Source organism: Balaenoptera musculus, chromosome 21 (genome assembly GCF_009873245.2).
Source record: "Balaenoptera musculus isolate JJ_BM4_2016_0621 chromosome 21, mBalMus1.pri.v3, whole genome shotgun sequence".
Lineage (NCBI taxonomy): Eukaryota > Metazoa > Chordata > Mammalia > Artiodactyla > Balaenopteridae > Balaenoptera > Balaenoptera musculus.
In genome coordinates, this window is record NC_045805.1 from 19,475,464 (window position 1) to 19,499,214 (window position 23,751).

The following is a 23,751-nucleotide window of genomic DNA, read 5'->3' on the forward strand; positions in this document are numbered from 1 at the left end:
TGACATATATGCATATTTTTAATGGAAGTAATGCACTAACATTTGGGTGAATGTGAAATGATTTTCCTATTATAGTCTGAATATGTGATCTTTATTAAAACTTTGTGTACTTACACTCTAGTTATGATATAAACGTTTGCATATATTTTAGAAATATAAGTAGATAAAGAATATGGAAAATTTAAAAATGACAGATGCTCATGAATTATATAAGGAAATTTAGGGGCTTATATGTACATACTTCTGCCCTTTGAGTGTAACTAGCTACTATGCTCATCCTTTCCCACTATTAGAAAAAGTACTATTAGATTATTGGTCAGACCCAGTATAGCTTCCTGCTGGCGTATGAAAAGCATCTTGTTTTAATGTTTTAAACTTAATGTTCCTCAGAGCCCACGGAGTTCATTAAGTTTCCGAGAGGCCACTCAAATGTTTTGTGCCTAAATGCTACAGCTAATGTGTTTGCCCCTGTCACCAGTCCTTCTTAAAACATGATGTTTATCATCTTTGGTATGTCATGCCTTATTTAGAATAACCACTCCCTTCATGTATCCTTAGAGAGGTTCTCATGACAGCAAGAAAGGGAATACTTGGCAAGCTCTTTGGTGACAAGATCTCATCTCCCCAAATTACCATGCTTGCTGAACTGTAACTGACAAGGATATTACTTCATGTGCTAAAAAAAAAAAAAAAATTATAGTAAACACACAGCACTATTGGGCTTATTCTTGTGAATATCTGATGCAAGGAAGAGTGTGCTAAGGAAAATGGAACACTTTATTCATCAGATGTTATTATAGATGAAATTTTTATATTAAGATTTAAATGGAATTTTACTCCTTTAGATGGAATTTTATATTAAGATTTTTCTCTCCAACTAAGTAGGAAAGTTAATTCCTCTTATTCTAACTGGAGATCGTTAAACATATAATACATTTTTAAGGGAGTCTTGCATGCAGTGAATCTAGCTGAAGTGACATTGGAGGATATAACATAGCACATACAAATTAATTTTTCAATTTAAAATATTTGGGAAAGGTAAAGATAATATATTTTGTATGTGATTTTCCACATGCTACATTCTGAAAGCAAACTACATTTGAGCCACTCTCTGTAGCACTTTCCAGTAACAACTTATTTTAAGGCAGATTTTTCCCTTTCCCTAATGCAACAATTGTCTATAGAGAAGCCACATCTTTTTAAACTGAAATTCTGAAAAAAAAATTGTTTTCATAGTTGGCGTATTTTTAATATTTGGAGAAAATTACAGAATGTAGGCTAGAATTTTTTTTACTAATCTGAGATAGGGAAGTTTTCCTTACCTCAGTCACAGTGTCTGAGAACTCTCTGTGGTCATGATTAAACATTTTATTAGGCTTTATACAGAGAGATTAGATGTGTGTTGTTAATAAGAATTTTGAGCTTTAAGGGGACAGACATAAGCAACTGTAATTAATAAACATTTACTCGACGTAAAACTTGGCCTCAAACTCCAATTTTGATGTTTGTACTGAATAAACTTTAGAAAACAGAAAAGTACTAAATGGATTAAGATTTATAGGTCAAATGCTCCCTAGGTGTAGACATTAAACAAATTATTATGATCACTTAATGGCTTTTCCATAAATGCCATTCCAATACTGAATTTATCAATCTGTGAACAGGAACTAGGGGAATGAATGTGATTTTTAATAATAGATTTTGGGAATATGTAATAGCGTTTAGTTCAGAATTTACTTCGTAATTTTTGCTGAATATAATTGTGTTTTGAAAAGATAGCTTTCTTCCTGCTAGCACACATACTGCCCTGGGATTTAACTTCATATACCCTTGTAGGCTTTTATATTTCCAATTCTTTACTGAATTTCATAGATACACAATGGGTAGGGTCACTGGATATACACCTGGGTCCTGGTTTGAGACTACATAGGTGGAACTCTCAACTAACAAAGTTCTCCATGGTCTATTACTAAGATCTTAATGAAAATTAGATAACGAAGCCTAAAAAAAAAGTTTATTGAGCTTACTAAATAACTGTTTCTAAATCCTTCTTTAGGAAGCACCACAGAAAATAGAAATTCAGGTTTGAGAGTTTGAAAGCCCAGTTACAAGCTCTATTTTTTCTTTGCGGTTTTCAGCTTCCAGTACTTAAATAAGTCAGATAAAATTTACATTTCCTGTCTAAATTCCTGTCCAGTTTACAGGGTTGATGTGAAGAAAAAACTACCGTAACATATGGGAAAGTGCTTTATAAACTAAAATACAATATACAAACATAATAATGGTTACACTCCTATATTTGATTTTCAAGAACGCGTCATTGAGTCCCTCATATTAGGATAACTAATCTATATCTGGGTTCGGGAATAAGGTTTTGATGGCAAGCTTCTTCCATATAACACAAGGGGAAAATGTCCATAGTGAGTTAGTTTTGTGGTTGTAAGTCTGGATTCTTGGGTGACACTTCTAAAGTTGGAGAAGAATTAATTCCTAGTTGTGGTGTGTTGCTTTCGTTGCCTGATGCCTTGAGGCATGTTGATTTAGTCATGTTGGCTTTACATTTATATTCTGGGAAGGACCTCCATGTCCCAGCGTAGGCATCTGAGCTGTTCATCCAGCTCCCTGTCCTATCTCCTTTATCTAGTTATGATGAATAAGAACAAAACACTATTTGTAACCATACATGTCCTTTATACTGAAACTGCAGAAAGTATAATTTTTCAGTACATCACATATTTTCATGCATACACCTGTCTCTGTACAATCCCAAGAATTAAGATACATTTCATAGTTTTCCTTTACTAACATTGTGGTTTTCTTTACTAGTGAGTGAACAGTTTAAAAGCATGAATTCATAACTGCACTGTCATTTATTTCAACCTATCGCATACAGTGAATATAATATGCTTGAAAAACACTTCAATGATGCCTTTGTTCTTTTCATATTAAATTTAACCATCCATGTCTATGAATTAAGTTTACTAGGAAAACTCACGTTTAAAAAAATTGTACAAGAAACAGCTGGATTATCACAATCAGCAAGGAAATGAACTCAAGTATTTGAACTAGTATGTCAGGAACACTTTGTCTTCATGGTAAACATTCACTTTATGCAAATCCCACTCGGCTTCATTTAATTAAAAAGCTGAAAAAGAAAGAAAATTCTGTGCTGAAAATAAAGAAAACACCATGTGCTTTTTATTCCATTCTAAATTAGTACATGTAAATATAAAATAAAAATGTCATAGTTACATTATTTCACCTCATTCTAATTTTTATATCAGGGCAATTTCTCTGAACTAGTTCCTGTAATGGGATCAGGCTTGTGGTAAGAATAGGTCAGGGGTGGAAGCAGTTGTTGATAAGAACTTGAACTTGTGGTGTTTAAGTTTGAGTAAATTCTTCTTCTTCTTTTTTTTTTTTTTTAATAGTTGATTAACAATGTTGTGTTAGTTTCAGGTGTACAGCAAGATGGTTCAATTATACATATACATCTATCTCTACTTTTTCAAATTCTTTTCCCATTTAGGTTATTACAGAATATTGAGCAGAGTTCCCTGTGCTATACAGTAGATCCTTGTTGGTTATCTATTTTAAATATAGCAGTGTGTACATGTCAATCCTAATCTCCCAGTGGGTAACTTCTGTGAGCCATTCTCATTGTTAGCTAGACCATTAGTTAAATCGGCATTTAAACTGACAGTGTAGGGGAAGAAAAGGGAATGGATTGAAACACATATTTGGAGTGGGCCATTTCAACGTCCTAAACAAAATATTTTTTTCTGGTTATTTAATCTATAATGCATTTCTTAAAATAACTAAAGACTTTTAAGGATTTTATAATTTCATTATATTGAACAGCCAAAAAAGAATGTATTATAAATCATAATAAAAATATCATCAGATTCTGATGAAACAACACAAATATGTATTTCTATATGTACATATAGAAATACAAGTAAAAAGTAACTATTTTTCCTTTCTTAACTTCCCTAAGCAAAACTTTAACCTATGAAAAGAAATTTAAGTTTGTAAAATCGTGAGTCAATTTAAATAACATTCTTTAAGCTTTTGTTGGTTATTCGTACCTTTCTGCTAACAGGTAGCAACTTTTTTTTCTAAAGTCTTGACAATATAACTTTAGGACAACCAGAGATGAACCAATTCTTAACTAAATATTAAAAAAATATATTAATGGTTACTATAGTTGAAAAGCCATGTAGTTGGGAAACTGTTCAAACTAGTAAGTTTAATACTTGAACATTTAAATTATAATATCCTAGGCATATGTTACTTCGTCTTTCTGAACCTCGGTTTCCTCATTAGTGAAAAGAACGGTTGTTTTGGATGATTTCTAAAGTTCTTTCCAGTGCTAATATTTTATAATTCTGGTGATACTGTATGCTAATATTTTGTAATCCTGGTGATACTATATGCTAAAAGTAAATATATGTATTATAAAACATTATATAAAATATTTAAACATATATTTTAAATATATGTTATCTATATTGGTTTACATTATATAATAAAGTAATTATGTAATACAAACTAAACTTTTTATTACTCTGTATCTGTTTCTGAGGAATTACTAAATTACAAGACAGAAATCATTGTGCTGATATCTAGATGCAACAAGACATTGCTTCTATTTTTTGAGATAATAAGTTATGACTTAAGTACTGCCAGGGTAACCAATGCCATGAAGAGTCAGAAGTAAAATTCCTCAGAACATTAAGATACAGATGCTGTTCAATCCACATAATCCTTAACAACACTGGTGGCAAAGCGGGTACATATGTCATGTGTAGATGAACACTTCGGCTTTCTCTGTCCTCAATTAAAAGACTGCCCTGAAGATAAAGCTGACTGAAGAATAAGGGTTAATGAAAAAAGAAAACCTGATCATAAAATATTTAAAACTGTGATTAAAGTTGAAAAATTTATAACTTAAAAGAAACTGAGAATTTATAGTTTCTTTTTTTGTGTGAAAAATAGTCTGCAAATTTCCAGCGAGGGAATACTAAAGATCACCTTTTAGCACTGCTAAAAGTATCACCACCATAAAAGCAAGAATAGTAATATGACCTTTATGGTCATTTTTTACTTGCTACCTTTCTGGTGCTGGAAAGGTTAAAAAGGTTCTACAACGTTTTATATGTTGCTACACTCACAGAGTAAAAGGATCTTTGTATTTTCTTAATATTGAAATAGACTAAGAATCCTTATTTACCAAGGTATTTGTTTACGCCAGGGTTTTTTCCAAACTGAAATATTTTTAGAAAACTGTTAAAATAATCTTTTTTTATATATTATTATGAAATGAGAAATACATATTTAATCTTGAACTGATCATTCTATTAATTGTACTAAAATAAAAGTTTAATCTAGCAGAGTACTATCTAATTTATATTTAAAATAATCTTTTTCATAAAGAGTTATAAGCATTTGTTCAAGACACCGGAAATACCTGAGGCACAAAAGTGTCAAATATTTTAAGATGTTTCTTAGAAAAGTATGAACTATTATTCTCCAGGTAATCATTCAATAGTTCATGTTTGATTTTTTTATTATATAAATGTCCAAGTTGTGTTCCAGTATGAATGTTTTATACTGATTTCATCACTCAAGAAATAAGTTCCCTCATTTCTATGTATCAGGGTCTGACATACTTTTTGCTCTTCTCACATTTACCTGTCTAATGTTGATGTATCATCTAACGGTTCTCATAGATTCATGCTTCTAATACTGTTTGGATATTAACTTTCCTAATAAGGCTTATTATAAAACATATACAATGCTTTTGTATCATACTTAAAAACTGCTGAATGCTAAAAACTGAATATATTCCTCTTATTTGGAATGTATTTTTCAGTGTTGCAGTCTGTTTCCTCAGAGGGAGAAGCTGCCTTGGGTGCCATAATCAACTTCTGTCCACCCGCCGTCATGAATGAATCTCATGACAATTCATGGTAGTCTATACATGCGTAACACTGCCTACCGTGGCTGGCTTATTCTCAAGTGAATACATGCATGGTCAGCCCTAACTCAGGTAGCAGTATAAGACGGATGCTACTTGGCAAGGGTATCGACCTGTACCCAGGAAGAACAGGTAGAGGCCAGGACCAGCAAATATGCCCCAGAAGCTCCCCTTCTCCTAGCCTAAAGGGATGCAAATATCCCCTTCTAGTGTGTAACTTTATTATCGCTTCAAGTACATCAGGGATGCCGAGGGGCCTTGTATATACAAAGTCAAAGCACTCCTCCCTTTAAGCCTGGCTCTCTGCTAATGCCCCCTCACAGTAGCAAATATTCAGGATGTAGATAAAAATGCAGTCCCTGACTTGCTGGGAGTGATATTCCAAAAGTTCATAAACAAGCTTATTATTTGAAATCAAGTTTTTCTAGAGAAAGATTATTTAAAGTAGTAACTATTTCCTCAAATTCAGGGCCCCCAGAAGTCAGCTTCAATCAGTATTCAACAAGACTTACTGATCATCTACTGTATAGAAGAATATTATGAATAGAAGGGTGTTGCAAGAAAAGGAATGATTGAAAGTCATGGCCGTTATGTTTCTTCTCTAGAGGAGAGAGACCTGGATACAATAAAATACAACACAGTGACGCACTTGATAAGATGGCAAAGAACAATTTAAACAAGCAAACGAAGGAAAAAACTGGGAACAAGTGAAATGAAGGGATAACAGCCTAAGCGAAAGGAGCTGATAGAGGAAAGATGAATTATGAGAACAGATTCCGTGTGTGCCTTACGGCTAAACCAGGAGTCCGCACACTGTGAAAGGCCTGGAAGTCAATATTTTAAACTATGCGGGCCGTAGGTCTCTCTCTCGGAACTACTAAATTAAGCTGCTCTAGGGCAAAAGCAGCCAAAGACAAGGCATAAACAAATGAATCTGGCTATGTGCCAATACAACTCTATTCATGGACACTGAAGTTTGAATTTTATATAATTGCCACATCACAATATTCCCTTTTTTCCAGTGATTTAAACCTTTCTTTGGCAGTGGGCTAGACTTGGCCCAAAGGCAGTAGTTGCTAACCCTGCTGTAAACCACAGGGTGCAGTGAAGGCTGTGCTGGAGGATGAAACAGATGGAACCGAACTTTAACATACCCCTTCCCTAGGTTCAAAATATATACAAGTCAAACTGCTGACATCCCAACTTGAGTGTTGGGATTATAAAACATTTTATTTTATTCAGTTTCTTGATATTTTCTAGAAGGAACCTGTATGAACTTTTCCTTCTTTCTGGTTAGCCATCACTGGATTTTGATGAAGCAGCAGCATAATCTGTGCATATCTTAAAAAAAATTCTGCATTACTCTCGAGTAAGTGATGGCTTATCGATGGTAACGACTAAACACGGAGATAAATTAGGAGGCTGGGTGATATTCTGAAAAAGATACTAGGTATATAAATTAGGACAGCAGCAGGGGGAATAGAAAGTGATGGAGGCCAAACTGACTCCAAGGTTTCTATCTTGTATGATTATGAGAATAACAGTGTCGTAGGGAAAATGGGCAGGGCAGGAGACACAGGTTTGGAGCAGAGAGTTTGAGCTTGGCTTTGGGGTTGAGGGTGAGGGGTTAATGTGGTATTAAGGTCTGTTTCTAGATCTCAGGAGAAAGATCAGGATTTAACATGTATATTGGGGACTGAGAAGTAATCTAAAAGGAAAAAGGAAGGTCCAAGAGTGCCATGTTACCAAATCCAGGGCATAACATGTCCAAGAGGAGCTAGTTAACTAAAGTCCTAGAAAGGTTACACGGGTTGCAGAATGAGAAGAGACATCTGGATTTGGTTATTGGGTGGCTACTGGAGACCCACATTACATGTAATATGTAATGTTTGTTCCTTTTCTCTTCCTGTGAAATATCTGAACAGGCACCAAATAGTGGTTTGCACTTTGTTTTGACTTCTCTTAATTAATTTATCTGCTCCCCAATGTTTTAAAAAACCAGAATGTATGCGGTGCTCTTGAATGAATGAATTCTGTCCAATTGGGAGCAGGTTAAATTCTCTACCAAGATCTTCAGCTGGACAGAATTTTCTTGTCTAATGTTCTCACTTCCTGTTCTCAAACTGGGAAAGAAGTCAGAAACCTCATGGTTATGTAATGGCACTCGGTCGCACAGAAATCACTTCTGTGGATAAGGGGCAGCGGCTCCGATTTCATCTTGGAGCCAAAGAAGTGCAGAAGGGAGGAAAAGCCTTGGTTCTTTACTCAGAACAAGGACAGGCCACTAGTGAACTCACTCCTGTTCCCCTGGCCTTGTAGCTAGTAGAACTTAATGAGTCACTGTTCTCAGGATTTTCTAACCTTTATATTCACAAGTGTTCTAAGGGGATGCAGGGAGAAGTAGTTATGGCTGTCAGCCAGGCCTCTTCAGCCAAAAGCCCTGGGGCTCTCTTCTTTGTAACAGAAAATTACCAAATCCAGAAGTCTTCAGGTCTGAAGTACATGATCTAAAATAAAGCCCTAAAGAAATTCAGGACTTTATTAGGAGTTGGGAAAGGGATCTTTGGGAATGGAAACCTTTCTATTGATATACCTACAGTTACGCAGGGTGAGAGCTGTCAAGTTTAACGACTGTTGAGGCCTCTTCTCTACAGCCTACAGAGCGGGGCGCTTCGGAAGAGTCTGGATAACATTATTGTTACTATAACTAGGTGTGGTCAGAGACGTGGATGCTAGGTCTGGGGGGAAAAGACCAATAAAGCTAGCATGTGGGGTAAGGTTGAGGGACAGGTGAACAACAGAACTTCTAGATCACAGGAGCTTCCTACTCTTTCCCTCCTTTCGGGGGTTGCTGAAGGGTGGAGTTTCTGCCGGCGTAAGAAAGTTGTGTTTGCACAGTGGAAATAACCCTCTAGAGCTTCCTTTGCTGTGTGTGTCTCTGCTCAGACCATGTGTTCTGAGGTCTGAGGGACTGCAGTGCAAAATCAAAAAGCCTGGGCTCTGAGTTTTCTATAAAAATCACTTTGGATTTATACACAGGTTCCTAGTATCTATTTCTGAATTACCAAATGTTGATTAAAAAATCAGTGCGTGTTTAGAAGACTTGTATTTTATTCTTCTGGATATTAAGGCTTATATTGTTTGTTAGTGGGAAAAGGCATTTGACTATGTTTTTCCTCAGCAGAATTAAACATATTTCTGTCAGTTGTTCTGCTTTCCTCCCTCAACTAATAAAACAGAAGTAACCAAATAGAATTATATTTTGTTTGAAGTGGTGGGCATATGCATGCATATGAATATTATTGTTTAAAAAAACATACTGTGTTTGTCAGTGGTTAATTCCATGGGTCAAAGTCTATTGCTGGAAAGTTTTATCTGAGGGCTTGTCCCTGTAGCAGCTAAGTACAACAGCGTAAGGCTGGGATACGAGCTCGCATAGTTCTAAGTTATCTTGCATTTGTAAAACAATAGTTGGCCACAACTTGTCTTACTTATGAGATAAATATTATGGTTGTTATCCGAAAGATGAGGAAAACTGAGGCTCAGAGAAGATGAAAAGACTTGCCTGAGGTTACAGTTTTAAAGTGCCATGGTCCAAATCACATCTTCTCACTCAAAGTCCAGATCACTTTCCAATACACCACAGTGAAATACAACAATATGGAGAAAATAGTCCTTAAGATTCGATTTCCATTTGTACAATAGTATTACAAAGATTTAGAACTGTATTCTTTATGTAGATAAGATAGGACACACACAGCGGTGCCGCTATAGCACTCCAGCTCTTCTCTGAACCACCTCTAAGTCTTTGGTCCTTTACGTCATTCTTCAAAGCTGGAACTCAGCATCAGAAAGGCAATCCCAGTGAAATTCTTATCAATGATACATATTGTGGATTGATCACCACACCATTTCTGTATTTTCTTTTGGTATGGCTCAAGATTGTGTTTTATATTTTCCCTACAGATGAAAGATCTACATCTAAGTAAGATGTAGAAAGGAAAGTGATATTGTTACATAGTGTACGTCCTGGGATTTTTTGCCTTGCTGTGCTTGTTCACTAGCATACTTTTCTCAAAATTCATTAGGAATATCTTTCATGTCTAGCTTTTATTCTGTACTTTCCCTTACTGAATGTCAACCCTTTTTTTGATTATTCATCATCTCTCAAAGTAACCAAAGCCATCATGAATTACAAGTATCTTGTTAAGACAATGGAATAGTTTCTATGTCCACTGTAAGCTTAATTAATACATATTTTTATATTTACTTTTGATGCCAGCCAGCTCAGGATCATTTTGAGGTTACAATAAGTATCTTTAGAGCCCAGGTTTCTGGAATAATGTTTACACACTCCACACACCCCTCTAGGTGTGTGGAACAACCCAACAACTCCATGGGGTATCATGTGATGTGAATTCCACCTTCTGGAGTTGTGCAATGTGGCAAACTAGTACTCTTCTCTCCACTATGTTTCTATCTTAATGGTTCCTGTTGCAGTTAGATAAGGAATAAATAAAAAATGTTTTTGAATAAACACATTCAATTAACAAGTATATGATGAGCACCTACTATGTGCACAACACTTTGGAGATATAAAAAAGGCATTTCCAAGGACCTTCTCTAAAATACCTTACGATACTCTAGGATGAAAAGAACTGCAACACACACAAGTTATATATGAATACTTAATGACAAATGTAACATGGTAAGGTGCTACTGAATAACCAAGTGCTGAAATGGCTAGTACAGGCAAGAGGTAGGTTAAGTAATTACTTCTGAGAACCCACTACTTTTCAGGCACTACAAATTGATTATATAATTTATCCCCTCAAAATTCTCAGATAGGTATTAATTATTATGCCAAGTTTACAGACGAAGAAACAAGCTTAACAAAGCTGTTATCCAACCCCATAACACTACTTTTAGAGGTGAAGAAAAATGAGACTCAAAAGTTAAGTAACTCCAAGTCCCAAAGTTAGTGAAGAGAACGGAAGATTCAAACTTGGATCCGTGTGACTGCAGAGCCAGAGTTCTTAACTAACATACAAAATTACATACTGAATTTCAACTCAGATCTTGTGATTCTAAACATTATTTTTCCATTATACCATACTACCTCTCAAAGACAACCAAAGATTTGTAAACAGGAAGCAAAGTGACAGAATTAGTAGAGAATGTTTCATGCTGTTTTCCTACTAAAACAGAGACTTGATATGTCAAATAGTTTTATAGAAATTTTTTGAAGAAAACTTTGAATCAAAGTGTGTCAGTGGAAAACAGTGGGAAAGTAATTACCCATAATGGAAGACTCTCATGTATGACCACTAGCACTTTACTCTTCTTAGAAAATGGAATAAGCCCTAAAGTTAATCTTTATTTAATACACAAGATGAATTCAGTGCTATCACTAGAATAAAATTCCTTCTTTTTCTGAACTATGGCTCAGATGGTAATTACATCAAATTCTTAATAATCTTTGATATTTCACTGATAATTTCAAGGGATTCGAGAGCCCAATGAAGTTCATCAAAAGGTTCAGGGAAAATCTGTTCTTCACCCAACTGAACCATGCAAATAAAAAACAACAGTTGCCAATCCCAAACTCTCTAACAACAACAACAACAACAAAAAGACAAAAAATAATTGTAAATCACTATATTGTACACCTGTAACTTATATGATATTGTACATCAACTATACATCAAAAAGAAAGTGAAAAAAAAAAAAAAACCCCAAAACAACAACAACAAAAAACCCCCAAAACAACAGTCGCTTAATCTTTAGCGTAAAAAAATCGTGCTTAGGAAAAATTAAATATAAATGTGTAAAATCTTTATATCAGAACTAATGAGAATAATTAGTATCAAAGAGTTATTGAGTAATTAATACTATGTACCCTTTACTAAGTACCAGGCAATGTGCTAAGTGATTTACATCATGTAATCTTTACAAATATCGAAGTATGTAAACATTTCCCATTTACAAATGAGAAAACCAAGGTTTAGAAAAGTTACTTAACTTTCCCAAAGTCACTGAGCTAGTAACAGGTAGATCAGGGATTTAAATGAGGGAAGTTTGCTTATTGAAACTTAAAGATGATCAGGGAGAATTTAGTGATGGCATGAAACATGTTGATACTGTGGGAAAAAACCCTTAAGACTAAAATGGGGGGAAGATTTAAGGAAATAGAGTAAACATGTAACAGACTTTTATCCCTTTCAGCAAGTACATAGACCAAAACCAAAAAATATAGCAGTGTGAAGTACTCAGAAAATAGGAAGCACATGAATGTTTAAGGTTTTGTGATGTTTAAAATTAAAATAAAAATGAAAAGCAAAAAGATCATTCCATATAGAAGAAATTAAAGGTTGTATATCAGACAATTCAAAATTGTGAGGAAATAAAAAATTAGTTTTAAAATAAATCTGGACATAGTTCTGTGCATCAGAGGCATTTCTTGGTACAAAGGTTATAATTCACAAACCTAAAACACAGATATCAAAGCCTACCAAAGGCTGGGACATTACACCCAAGAGAGTACTTTGGCATTGGAGCCAAAGCCCCTGGCTAAAGGTGTTTTTCAGTTAGTAGATGGTGTTATGTTCAAATATGCATTTTCAGTAAAGGACATCTCTCGTCTTATCCAAAGTACTGGTATTATCTAAAGTAGGTAGAAGTGGGAGGTTTTTCCATTCTTTTTGAAGAAAACTGTTTATTTGTCCTGGCAGCTCATCTCAAAGTCAAGGAAATGGTCTTGGTTGAGAAAGTCTTCTTTTTTTTTTTTTTTTTTGCAAGCCTACTTCAATGTATGTCTGGCACAAAGGATTGGATTGATTTAGCTCTTGGTCACCAGGGTTTATGATTCATTATACTAGGCACTCGCTCTCATTGAAGATGGACATCCACAATGTCTTTTCAGAAGTACCCAGGCCAGGACATACCTCTGGAATATGGAATACCTTTCCTCTTGCTATAATGATGGTGTCCAGTATCTCATTTTCTCATTCCCTACAAACTACTTTTATCCGATAGGAGCAATATTTGGTTTGTTTTTTATTTATCAAATACTATAATGCTGGTGCCACAGACACGTGCTTCTGGGAATGCAAAGTGTTCCTTCAGAATGTGGTACTATGTTCATAACTGACCAAACCTCTCCCATAGGATAATTCAGTGGGAAATCGTCTCTTTTCCTTTTTTATTAACATGTCATCTTTCAACTATTCCCAGAATTATTTCTCTTGTCCTTTCTTTCATTTATTCCCTCTCTCACTCTGGCTTTTGCTATCACCTTTGCTTTCTCTCCAGTGAACTAGTTGGACAGAAATTTTTTTCACTATACTGCCAGGTTTTTAGAACTTAGCTCAGGATTTATCCAAATCCCTGGTATATATACTCTCTCCAGTCCTTTTGGCAACACTTGCTCTTGATGTTAATCACCTATTTATTATCATAGTCATTCGTAAGAGAACTGATAAAATTTCTGAGAAAAAACCTTATTCTGAAGGACAATGATGCAGTGGATTAAAAACAAACCCCAAAGCGATACCTACCATTACTAAAGTAACTCTGGCATATATCCACGTGTTAGACTAATAAGAGAATAAAGCTTTTCAGATGCAAAGTTAGTATTTTTTGCTCATAATGCTCCCCTCTGCCATATTTTGTTAGCTCAGAGGGATGCTGTAAATGTAATGAAGGGAACACATATAACCTATTCTATCAACCTGACAAGGCAAGAGAATTTGATGATGAATGATTGGACAGGTATGAGCTAGGAGGGCTAGAAGGATTTATGGAAGCGTGATGAACGACACATCACTATATCCATGGAAAAGACAGAATGCAGAAAAGCAGATACAAACAGAAGTTCTTAAGAGGCTGAAGAGGAATATTAGAAAGCTTTGAAGTGATATGGGAAGAGATGAATAAACTAAAAGAATGATTTAAACTGGGCAGTGAAAGAGCTGGATGGCTAAGTCCTGCAACAGCGCAGCAGACAGTGGAGCTTGCAAGAGTGGAGGCCAAAGCCAGGATCCTGCCTTCACGTCTCTGTAATGACATGTCACAGTCTTTCAGCGCACTGGGTTTCCCAGGCTTTTTTGCTGAGCTCTGTTCTGATTCTGTTTCTTGGCAGCTCCTTTTAGGGGTTTTCATCTAAACTATGTCAAATTTCATATTCACCAGCCACTCTTGGGCGTGATTTCCATCTGACCTCTTACATCTCCACTTCCAGCCCCGTGAGGCCAGCTAACGGCAAGCCCAGTCCTTGTTTAGCCTGGTGGGCCCTCGACAGGGAGTGTGACTGTGGCCCAGTAAGAATGGTCGATGCCACACTCATAAAGAAATAAGCGTATACTCTGGTTCAGAAATGCTTACTATGAATATCTAGGGTGAGGCCTGGAATAGGTATTTTGAAAAGCTTCCCAGGTGATTTACATGTCCACTCCTGGTAAAGAATCAGAGGATTAGTGACTTATACTACTAAATGACAATTACTTCTTGGGAAAAAAGTACAAACTTAAACTCTTCATATCATAACAAAATAGTGCTGTCAAATGTAACATTATTCTATGGAATGAGAAAAACAACTTTTCTCTACTTGTTCTAATATAGCGATATAATGACTAGGAAAATCTAGATAGGGGATGATATTCTTGTTAGATTTTGATGCTCTGATGTATAAGGGAAGCTGGGATTCGCTCTTTACCTTCCCCTGTTTTCTGACCGTCAACTACATAGGTTTTTTAAGAATCGCACAACATCCCTTACTATACTTTACCTTTTATTAAAATAGACGCCTTTCATGGACACTGTAAATGCTGTAGGTTGAAATGAATTAACTGTTTTTGGCACCCTGAATAAAAACTTAAGAGAAATAGAAATACTGTTCTACAGATTCCATCAACAGAAAACATGCAAGTCAAACTAAGACTCCAGTCATACAGAACTGTGATTCTCAGTCTTAGGGTAGGGGAAAAAGAAGAACATAAACTGCATCTTTCTTGGGCGTACTTAATCTGGGATTTGATTAGTCTGATTTCACATTTTCAAAACCAAAATTAGATAGCCAGCCAATGTCAAGAATAAAATCAAGAAACTGAAGGCTTTAATTGCCTTTCTTATTACTCTTCTTGCCCTCAGAACTAATGTTTTTTAAAAATTCACTTACGCTGCAGGCAGGATTAAAGGTAGATGGCCTCACAGCTCAGATCTGATACTCACATTTCTTCCACTCCTTTAGTACATTTATTTTTAATGGGTGTGAGAAGCAGAGATTGGAAATGTGCCTCTGTCTATATAAGAAAACAGAGAGGTGGGGTTGAAGCATCTTACTCTTCATTATAAGCCCATAATCAGATCTCTGTCACGGGAATAGTTCTGTGCCCCAGAAAAAGCTATACATTGCTGCCATCACCTGTGTAGAAACATTCTCTTAATATAATTGCTCAGTTCACATGCAAAAGGGATGTAAGGTATGAGATTTTATTTCCTATCAATATATCATTAGTTCTACTATCTCAACAGAAAAGAGTTTTCAAAATCTCTGAGAAAAGAAATACAGCACATTTACTTATTAATTAGAGAGAAGGATGGGTTATTAGAAGGACTCCCTAGAGAAAGAGAAAGTGGAATATTGATTCCTTTGTGAGAAGCTGAGGAAGGAGTGTGGTCAAGAAATGAATCTGCCTAATTCATGACCTGGACGACTCTAATCTGATCTAATCATCAGTTGTATTTTGCTTTAGTGAAAAGTATAGTTTGGTTATAATACCATCATTTTGGAACGAATTTTCAACATCTTTCCATCCCCAATTATGAAAATATGTTGGTGAAAATCTTAGGAGATATTCATTATACAACTTCCAGTGACCAGACATTATTTTATCATTTAATTTTCCCTTTCAAGTTTGCTTTTCTTATTTGAAAAAAAGCTAAAACTTTGCAGAATTCAAAAGATGATGCAGTTTATTGGACACTGAACAGCAGATTTTATGAGAAAAAAATATTGCAAATGAAGTAAAAATCATGATGGACAGGCAAACCAAGACAAGAAGAAATTCTGATAAATTCCACAAAATTTAAAACATTTTGTTATATGTTTATGTACATATGTAATATGCATATAACATGCATCTCTAAAATAAAACTATACTATGCTAGGGAGCAGGAACCATGCCTTATATCTCCTCCATATAGTCTATGCGGAACACATGGCAGGTGCTCAAAAACTTGCTTAACAGAGTTTAAAGTCACTTGGCAAATAAGTTAGCTACTTTATATTAATCCTTAAATATATATTAACCATTGAAATTCTATTTATTCTATTAGTTAAAAATGAAAACAGTCACATTAGTATAATGATATTACCTGTAAGGGTAGCCGTGGTACTTGGAACGAAATATTGAAAGTAGAAAACTGAAGAAGAAGACCACCAGGCCTAATCCCACTAGACAAATGACTAGAAAGAGACAGAAAACTCCATTGGTCTAGACACACACAACCCAAATGTTTATATTTTTTAAATGCATTCAGTTAATTACAGTATACTTACATGTAACAGTTCATGGCACATACAGGTACAACAAACCAGATAATCATTATTTTCCACATTCTTCTCAATGAAAATGTACTATTTGGGGTATGAAAACAACAAAAGTGACTGATCTAAGTCTTCTGGTGGTTTTCTTCTCTTACAGAATTCCTACAAGTACTTAAATGCCCCCAGAGGGATCAAAGCAAAACACAACAAAATATGTGATAAACCGCAAACAAGATTATCAGCCCCTGCATTGTGAAGTACTGGCTATATTAGCAGAGACATTTGCATTATTAGAATGTGCAATATAATTTTATTTTCAGATGCCATGGAATATTTACAAAGAAATGTAATTTTAGGTTATTGGCTAGATTATTGCCTCAGTAAAAGCCTGTTACTTACAAATAACAGTTCGTCCCAGCGCGCTGAAGGCTAGGAACAAAAGCTTGGGGAGTGAGAAAATATGAACTCTGTGACAGTCAAAGCAGGAGAAAATCCCCCTAAATTGCTGGTCATAGTGTCACGGTATTACTGTTTGTTTGTTTTACAAAGGAACACACGGTATATGTTACAGCAGAATGTGCTTAGGCTGTGGTCTAGGTTTTCAGTATCACTTTGTCCAAGGCAAGTTGACAACAGGGAAATTTCTTTTCCTTTCTGTTATGGTTAGGAAGATTTTACTCTAAAGTAGATGACTAATCAAATATATATAATGTATATAATAAAAATGTATGCAAATACATATATTGGATTTTAATTAAATAAGATACATTGCTATTAGTAAAATAAAACATAAATGCTTAAAAATCTGAGCCAATTAAATGCAGGTATGTTTAGAATAAAAGAAAACATAGGTATATTTAGAGAAATAGAAATTTATTTAAATCTGTTCTGTAAATAAGTAGAAATTAGTTCTCTTAATAAGAAATAGCTAACCGTTTCTTAAGAATAAAACATTTGCGCGATACTTGTATCCTTTCGTTACTTTCAGGGAATTCTTTAAAAACACTGAAATATCTAATATAATTAATTATAAAAGAAAGGGGAAGACAAAAGAGATTAAACACACTAAGACAGAAGGAAACAAGGAAGATTAAACGGTTCTATATGCTGCTATAGTGATGAAATACGATTTTTAAAATATAATCTAGCATATAAATTAGACCAGGTTTAGTTACAATCCTGGAAATCAGGGAGTAGATAAGGTATGGCATTGTTAAAACATGGTCTAGAAATCTGTCAGTTTTCTTTCAACTCTGTAGGAATACCATTCTCTCAGTTTTGAGAACAAATTGCGAAAAGTCCTAAGTGCTTAATAGCATTGAGCTGCAGCCTCTGTGGCATTTCATTTCAGATAACACTCATGGAGGTGAACTTCAAATGAATATTGGCAGAAAGCAAAGCAAAAACAGTTGCCGAATACCACAAAAATGAAAAACACCTTTTTTTCCTTAAATTATGGAATGTCCAAGTATGACAGACACTAGCCACTAGACATAGCAACTGTGCTTAAAATAATCTTAGTAAACCCAGAATTAATGACATGATGCTTTACTTTATACCTTCCTACATTTGGCATTACCAAATACTTCTTCCTTTCCCCTGTCTTCTTCTCCAGAAGCTGAGTAAAACACTTTTTCACTCCCTTTGCCGCTTTTGGTAGCCTCATCTGATTGTGTTCGATGGGAAATAAGCCTCAAAATGTGATCAAGTAAGACAGAGTATATTACTTGATTCTATGCAGTGGAACAAAATAATGCTGCTCAAGTACTCGCACGTGGGGCAGAGGACCCAAGACAGGAGTCAGTAATGACCCAACAAACCACTGCAGCCCGTACGAGATAACATACTTGTGAGAAGAAAATGCTATGACGACACAGATGCATTCTGACTTGGGCAATAATAATCACAGTACTTGTATTATATCAAAAATAAAAATCACACTGGAATCAAAAGGGATTATTTAAAAATATATTTCCCATTCCCCCACCCCTTCTGTCTCTCCCCCCCCACTCACACACACTCACACACACACACATTCACGCACACACGAATAAATAAACTGGCAGTGGGTGGGGGCTGGAGTGATTATTTATATATATATATAATTATAGACCTGCGATTAAAAAATTACATATTTCTTACTATTTTAATATGAAGGATACATGATAAATATAGAAACACATAAGAATTTGTCCTTATAAATATTACTTGTCAGTCCCAAGAAAGTCACATTCATTATTCAAAACAAAAATCACAAAATGATGTTCTGAACAATGATTAACTAAAGAAAGTAATGCATTCGTCGCTTGTGTGGTTTCTTTCTAACAGTGTATAGATGGCATCATGGGAAAACAGAGGGTAGACTTAAGTGTCTTACATCCAAAACATTTCAACACTTAAGATACCTAAGAATTATATTTAAAAATCACTATGACTGACTTACATACATGTCGCCATAACTAAAATTCCCATAAAAAAATAAGTCTGGATTTTTATTTTAAACTTCTTAATAAATTATGAGTCTTTTCCAGATGCCTGTGTTCCTCACACATACTTTCTGGGTTTTAAAAAGGGTTCAGAAATGCAAAGCATATTGGGAAAAATCTTAATTATAGGTTTCTGGAAGCATAATCATAAACTCACATAGGGACTTTATATTAATTATAGAAAGATCTGTGGCAGGAAATACTGAATTTAAGGCTGTCTGTCCTTTCCTAACCTATGCTCCTCAAGGCAGAAGATTTTTCCCATGTGTTTTTTCCCTTTTCCTGCCAAAAATATGTTACTTTATAAACATGTATTCTTTTTCTACAACTCCCTGAGAGGAACAGTTCTGTCAAAGGATAAAACGTAGTCACCTTGTTAAGACATAGTGCTGGAACTTGGTAGAGTTGTAAATCTTGGAATATCATTGGAAAAGGCAAAGGCAGTGGAAAACATGGTATCATGAAATGCCCCCTTTCTAAATGTTGCTAAAAGGAGGTTTCGGAGGTAATCGGAAGTATAATATTTCAGGGTACAAGACCTATGCAAAAACTTCTCTGTCTGAGTCAGTCCTTGAATCCATACCTGATTCTTGTGGCACAGGGAACATATCATTAGCCAGTAAAACCTCTGAAGACTCTGCCCGCAGAATTTTCCACCTCTTCTTGTACAGTGGACATGACTACAGAGACTACAGCTTCAGCAGAGATGCGTCATAGCACCCCAACCAAGGGTGAATAAGAGCTCTTCTTTATATCCAGTTCCAAAGAAAATCACCCAGTCCCATTTTGGAAGAAATGTATTTTTAAGTATTTGCACACACACATCCAAGAAACAGAAAAAAGTAAGAAACACCACAACTGTCTTCAAACCAGAACATTTCTTTAGAAGTTCATTTACAGAGGACTTTTATCTATTTCCCATTTGATTTAAATGAAGCTTAAGACTAAAACAAACTTAGAAAAATACCAACACAGAGACTTACTCCGTCTTTTTCCAACATCGCCTTTGGATGTTGCCGCTTCATTTAGAAGAACCATCCCCATGGTGATAGCAGCATCTATAGTAGTTGTCAAGGAAACAGTAGAAATAGATGCAAATAAAATCTATTAATTTTTCTGGATCTGAACACAATGTGTTCTGTCCCAGAATGATTAAATTACAAACGCACACAGAGGTAAATGCAATTTATTCTCTTTATATAAGATTACCGCTCTTTGTGTATTTAATTAAATATGCCTTAATTTTTAGACTATATAACCTGAAACTTTGAGATTTTCAAGGTCTAATTCTAAATGCCCTTAAATTCCAGAACTTTCATAGTGCATAGGAATTTTAAACTCTCAAAACCAATAATGGTATTTCACATTATACATAAAGATATACACCAGTTACAATTAGAATGACAATTTATTGGCAATCATAGAAAATTAGAATATATTCAGCATGGGTCCAACCAACCAACCTCGGCTGGACGCCTCATGCATACAGGAGAAAAAGCCACTACCAGCCCCATGCAATACCATCCCCCTGCCCGACACACATGTATACCACTAAACTTTGAGGGAATCCACAATAACACAGAGGTTTGAAAACCTCTGAAATTTAGTTAATTACTAAGTTCTTTGTGTTTCAATCATGTCGTCATGGCCTGAAAGGACAAGGTAAGAGAATGAATGTTTTGCAGTAGCAGTATGTTAGTTTGTGGACTTTAAGGATTCATTATTCTTAAGGTGTTTTGGACAATTTACTGATATAAACTCTCTCGAGTCCAGAGTCATAGGAGGTTACCAATAATAAAATGATCGAAAAATTAAAAGCTTGTATCACTCAAACTGCTGATACACAGGGAATTTCGACTGCTTAAACTTAGTTCTGTGGAGCAGACTGATAGGACTGATGTAGATCCTTAATAAGGAATTAAATTAGGGTTCTCCTTTCATCTTTCTTTGGCAACACCCTTTTATATTCATGTAGAATTCTAATCTATACATTTATGTACATACTTGATCTACTGAAAATTCATAGAGTTCTGGATTATTTTAACTATCACAAAAACATTTTTTATAAATATTCAAAATATAAATGACACTTAAAAATGATTTTATATAGATAATATAAATGAAACAAATATTTCTTTTATGACACCATCTGCTCAGTAGTTTCCAAAATTCCTTTATAAAACAGGGGAAATCACAGTATGTTTATTTCTGGGGAAAACAAGTTTTAAAAATTTAAATGCTTTAAAATTTTAATGAGAGTAAAGCCATATAGTCAATATTCTCAGGATAAAACTGAATACATGAACATAATATACGTGTGTATGTGTCTTATTAGCACACACAGACATAAATATGCACTTAGGGAGAAGTTATTTTATTAAGCAAATTATATTTTATTGGATATTAACTATGGTCACTCAAGTGTAATATATCCCTGTTAATATATCTTCATACGTGTTATTTTTACTACTGTCCCTCTGTAAATTGCTGCATTATTATGTCATAAACTATGTGACCTACATGCTGCTCATTTGATTGCTTTTGAACTTCACACAAATTCAAACAATGTTGTTACATAATTGTAAGATTTGCATAAGAGTGTACCACATGTTATTGCTTCATCTTACTGATGGGCATTTGTTTCCAAATGTTTGCTATTTTAAATACTCCTACAAAGACTGTCTTTTTATATGTACACGTGCAATATTTTTTTCTAGGGTCTACACCTAGAGGTAGAGTCTTTGAGAGGCTGATATGTGTATTTTCAAATTTACTAGGTATGATCATATTCTGTAAAACAAGTAGTGTTAAGAGTTTCCATTTTTCTTACGTTGCCGAAGAAACGTTACGTTGGTATTGCTGAACTATTGATTTTATCAAATTGTTGAGTGGGGATGTGTATCAATAGTGAGTCTGAGTATCTTTCGATATGTTAATTCTTTTTTGTTTAATCTTTTGTATAGTGCTTATTTATTTGTCCATTTTTCCATAAGCATACTTGCCTTTTCTTATTAACTTAGAAAATGCTTCACTTTTTTCTGGATATGAATTGATTAAAGTGTTGCATATAGATTCTTCTACTTGTCTTCTAAATTGTTTAGTTATGCAGAAGGTTTTCATTTTAGTATGGTCAAAATTATTATTCTTTTGTGAGCTTTGGTTATTGTTTCTTGCTTATGAAATTAATTCCTACCCCTAAGTCTTAGAAATATTCTCTAGCTTTTCTTAATTGAAATATACAATATTATGTTAGTTTCAGGTATACAACGTAGTATCTGGACACTTAAATACACTAGGAAATGATCGCCACCGTAAGTCTAGTAACCATCTCTCCCATACAAAGTTACTACAATATTATCAATCATACTCCTTATGTTGTGTATTACATCCCCATGACTATTTTAAAACTGTAAGCTTGTACCTCCTAATCTCCTTCACCTGTTTTGCCCAACCCGTCACCCACCTGCCCTCTGGCAACCACCCTGTTCTCTGTATCTATGAGTCTGTTTTTGATTTGTTCTGTTTTGTTTTGTTCATTTGTTTTTTAGATTCTGCATACAAATGAGATCAAAAGGTATTTGTCTTTCTCTGACTTATTTCACTTAGCGTGATACTCTTCAGATCCATCCATGTTGTTGCAAATGGCAAGATTTCTTTTTATTTAATGGTTGAGTAATATGCCATTGTGTATATATATGTATATATATATGTGCATATATATGTGTGTGTGTATATACACACACACACACACACACACCATATCTTCTTTATCCATTCATCCATTGATGGTCACTTTGGTTGCTTCCATATCTTGCTTATTGTAAATAATGCTACAATGAACACAGAGGTGCATATATATTTCAGAATTAGTGTTTTTGTTTTCTTCAAGTAAATAAAATATCCAGAAGTAAAACTGCTGAATCATATGCTGGTTCTATTTTCAATTTTTTTGAGGAACTTCCATACTGTTTTCCATGGTGGCTGTGCCAAATTAGATTCCCACCAACAGTGCACAAGGGTTCTGTTTTCTCCACATCCTCGCCAACACTTGTTATTTATTAAGTTCTTGATGCTAGCCATTCTGATGGGTGTGAGGTGGTATCTTATTGTGGATTTGCGGTTTCTTGATGATTAGCGATGTAGAGCATCTTTTCATGTGTCTGTTGGCCATCATATGTCTTCCTTAGAAAAGAGGAAGTCCTCTTCAAGTCCTCTGCCCATTTTTTAATTAGGTTGTTTGCTTTTTGATACTGAGTTGTATGAGTTCTTTATTATGATATTACCCCTTATTGGATATATGATTTGCAAATATCTTCTCCCATTCAGTAGGCTACCTTTTCATTTTGTTGACGTTTTTTTTCGATGTGCAAAAGATTTTTAGTTTGATGCAGTCCCACTTGTTTGCTTTTGTTTCCCTTGCCTGAGGAGACAGATCCAAAAAATTATCGCTAAGACCTATGTCAAAGAGCGTACTGCCTATGTTTTCTTCTAGGAGTTTTATAGTTTCAGGTCTTTAATCCATTTTGAATCTATTTTTGTATATCGTGTGAGAAACTGGTCCAGTTTTCCCAACACCATTTATTAAAGGGGTAGTCTTTTCCCCATTGTACATTCTTGCCTCCTTTGTTGTAGATTAATTGACCATAAGTGCACAGGTTTATTTCTGGGCTCCCTAGTCTGTTCCATTGATCTATGTGTCTGTTTTTGTGCTTATACCACACTGTTTTTATAATATTACC

The 23,751-nt window shown here is 34.8% G+C and overlaps 1 protein-coding gene across 3 annotated transcripts in view; it reads right to left on the reverse strand.

Annotated features, from left to right (window-relative positions):
- Positions 1-227: 227 nt before the first annotated feature.
- The window catches only part of TUSC3 (tumor suppressor candidate 3), a 192,623-nt gene continuing 169,099 nt past the window's right edge, over positions 228-23,751 (reverse strand). The window contains exons 8-11 of one of the 3 annotated variants that reach the window (XM_036838911.1): positions 19,996-20,070; positions 16,355-16,445; positions 9,546-9,608; positions 2,852-3,145 (exon numbers count right to left, since the gene is read on the reverse strand). In XM_036838911.1, the coding sequence (XP_036694806.1) occupies positions 9,590-9,608; positions 16,355-16,445; positions 19,996-20,070 (185 nt within the window). In that variant the 3' untranslated portion in view covers positions 2,852-3,145; positions 9,546-9,589. Of the gene's footprint in view, positions 3,146-9,545; positions 9,609-16,354; positions 16,446-19,995; positions 20,071-23,751 lie in introns of all 3 variants that reach the window. The other 2 variants (XM_036838912.1, XM_036838913.1) reach the window with 2 other exon arrangements.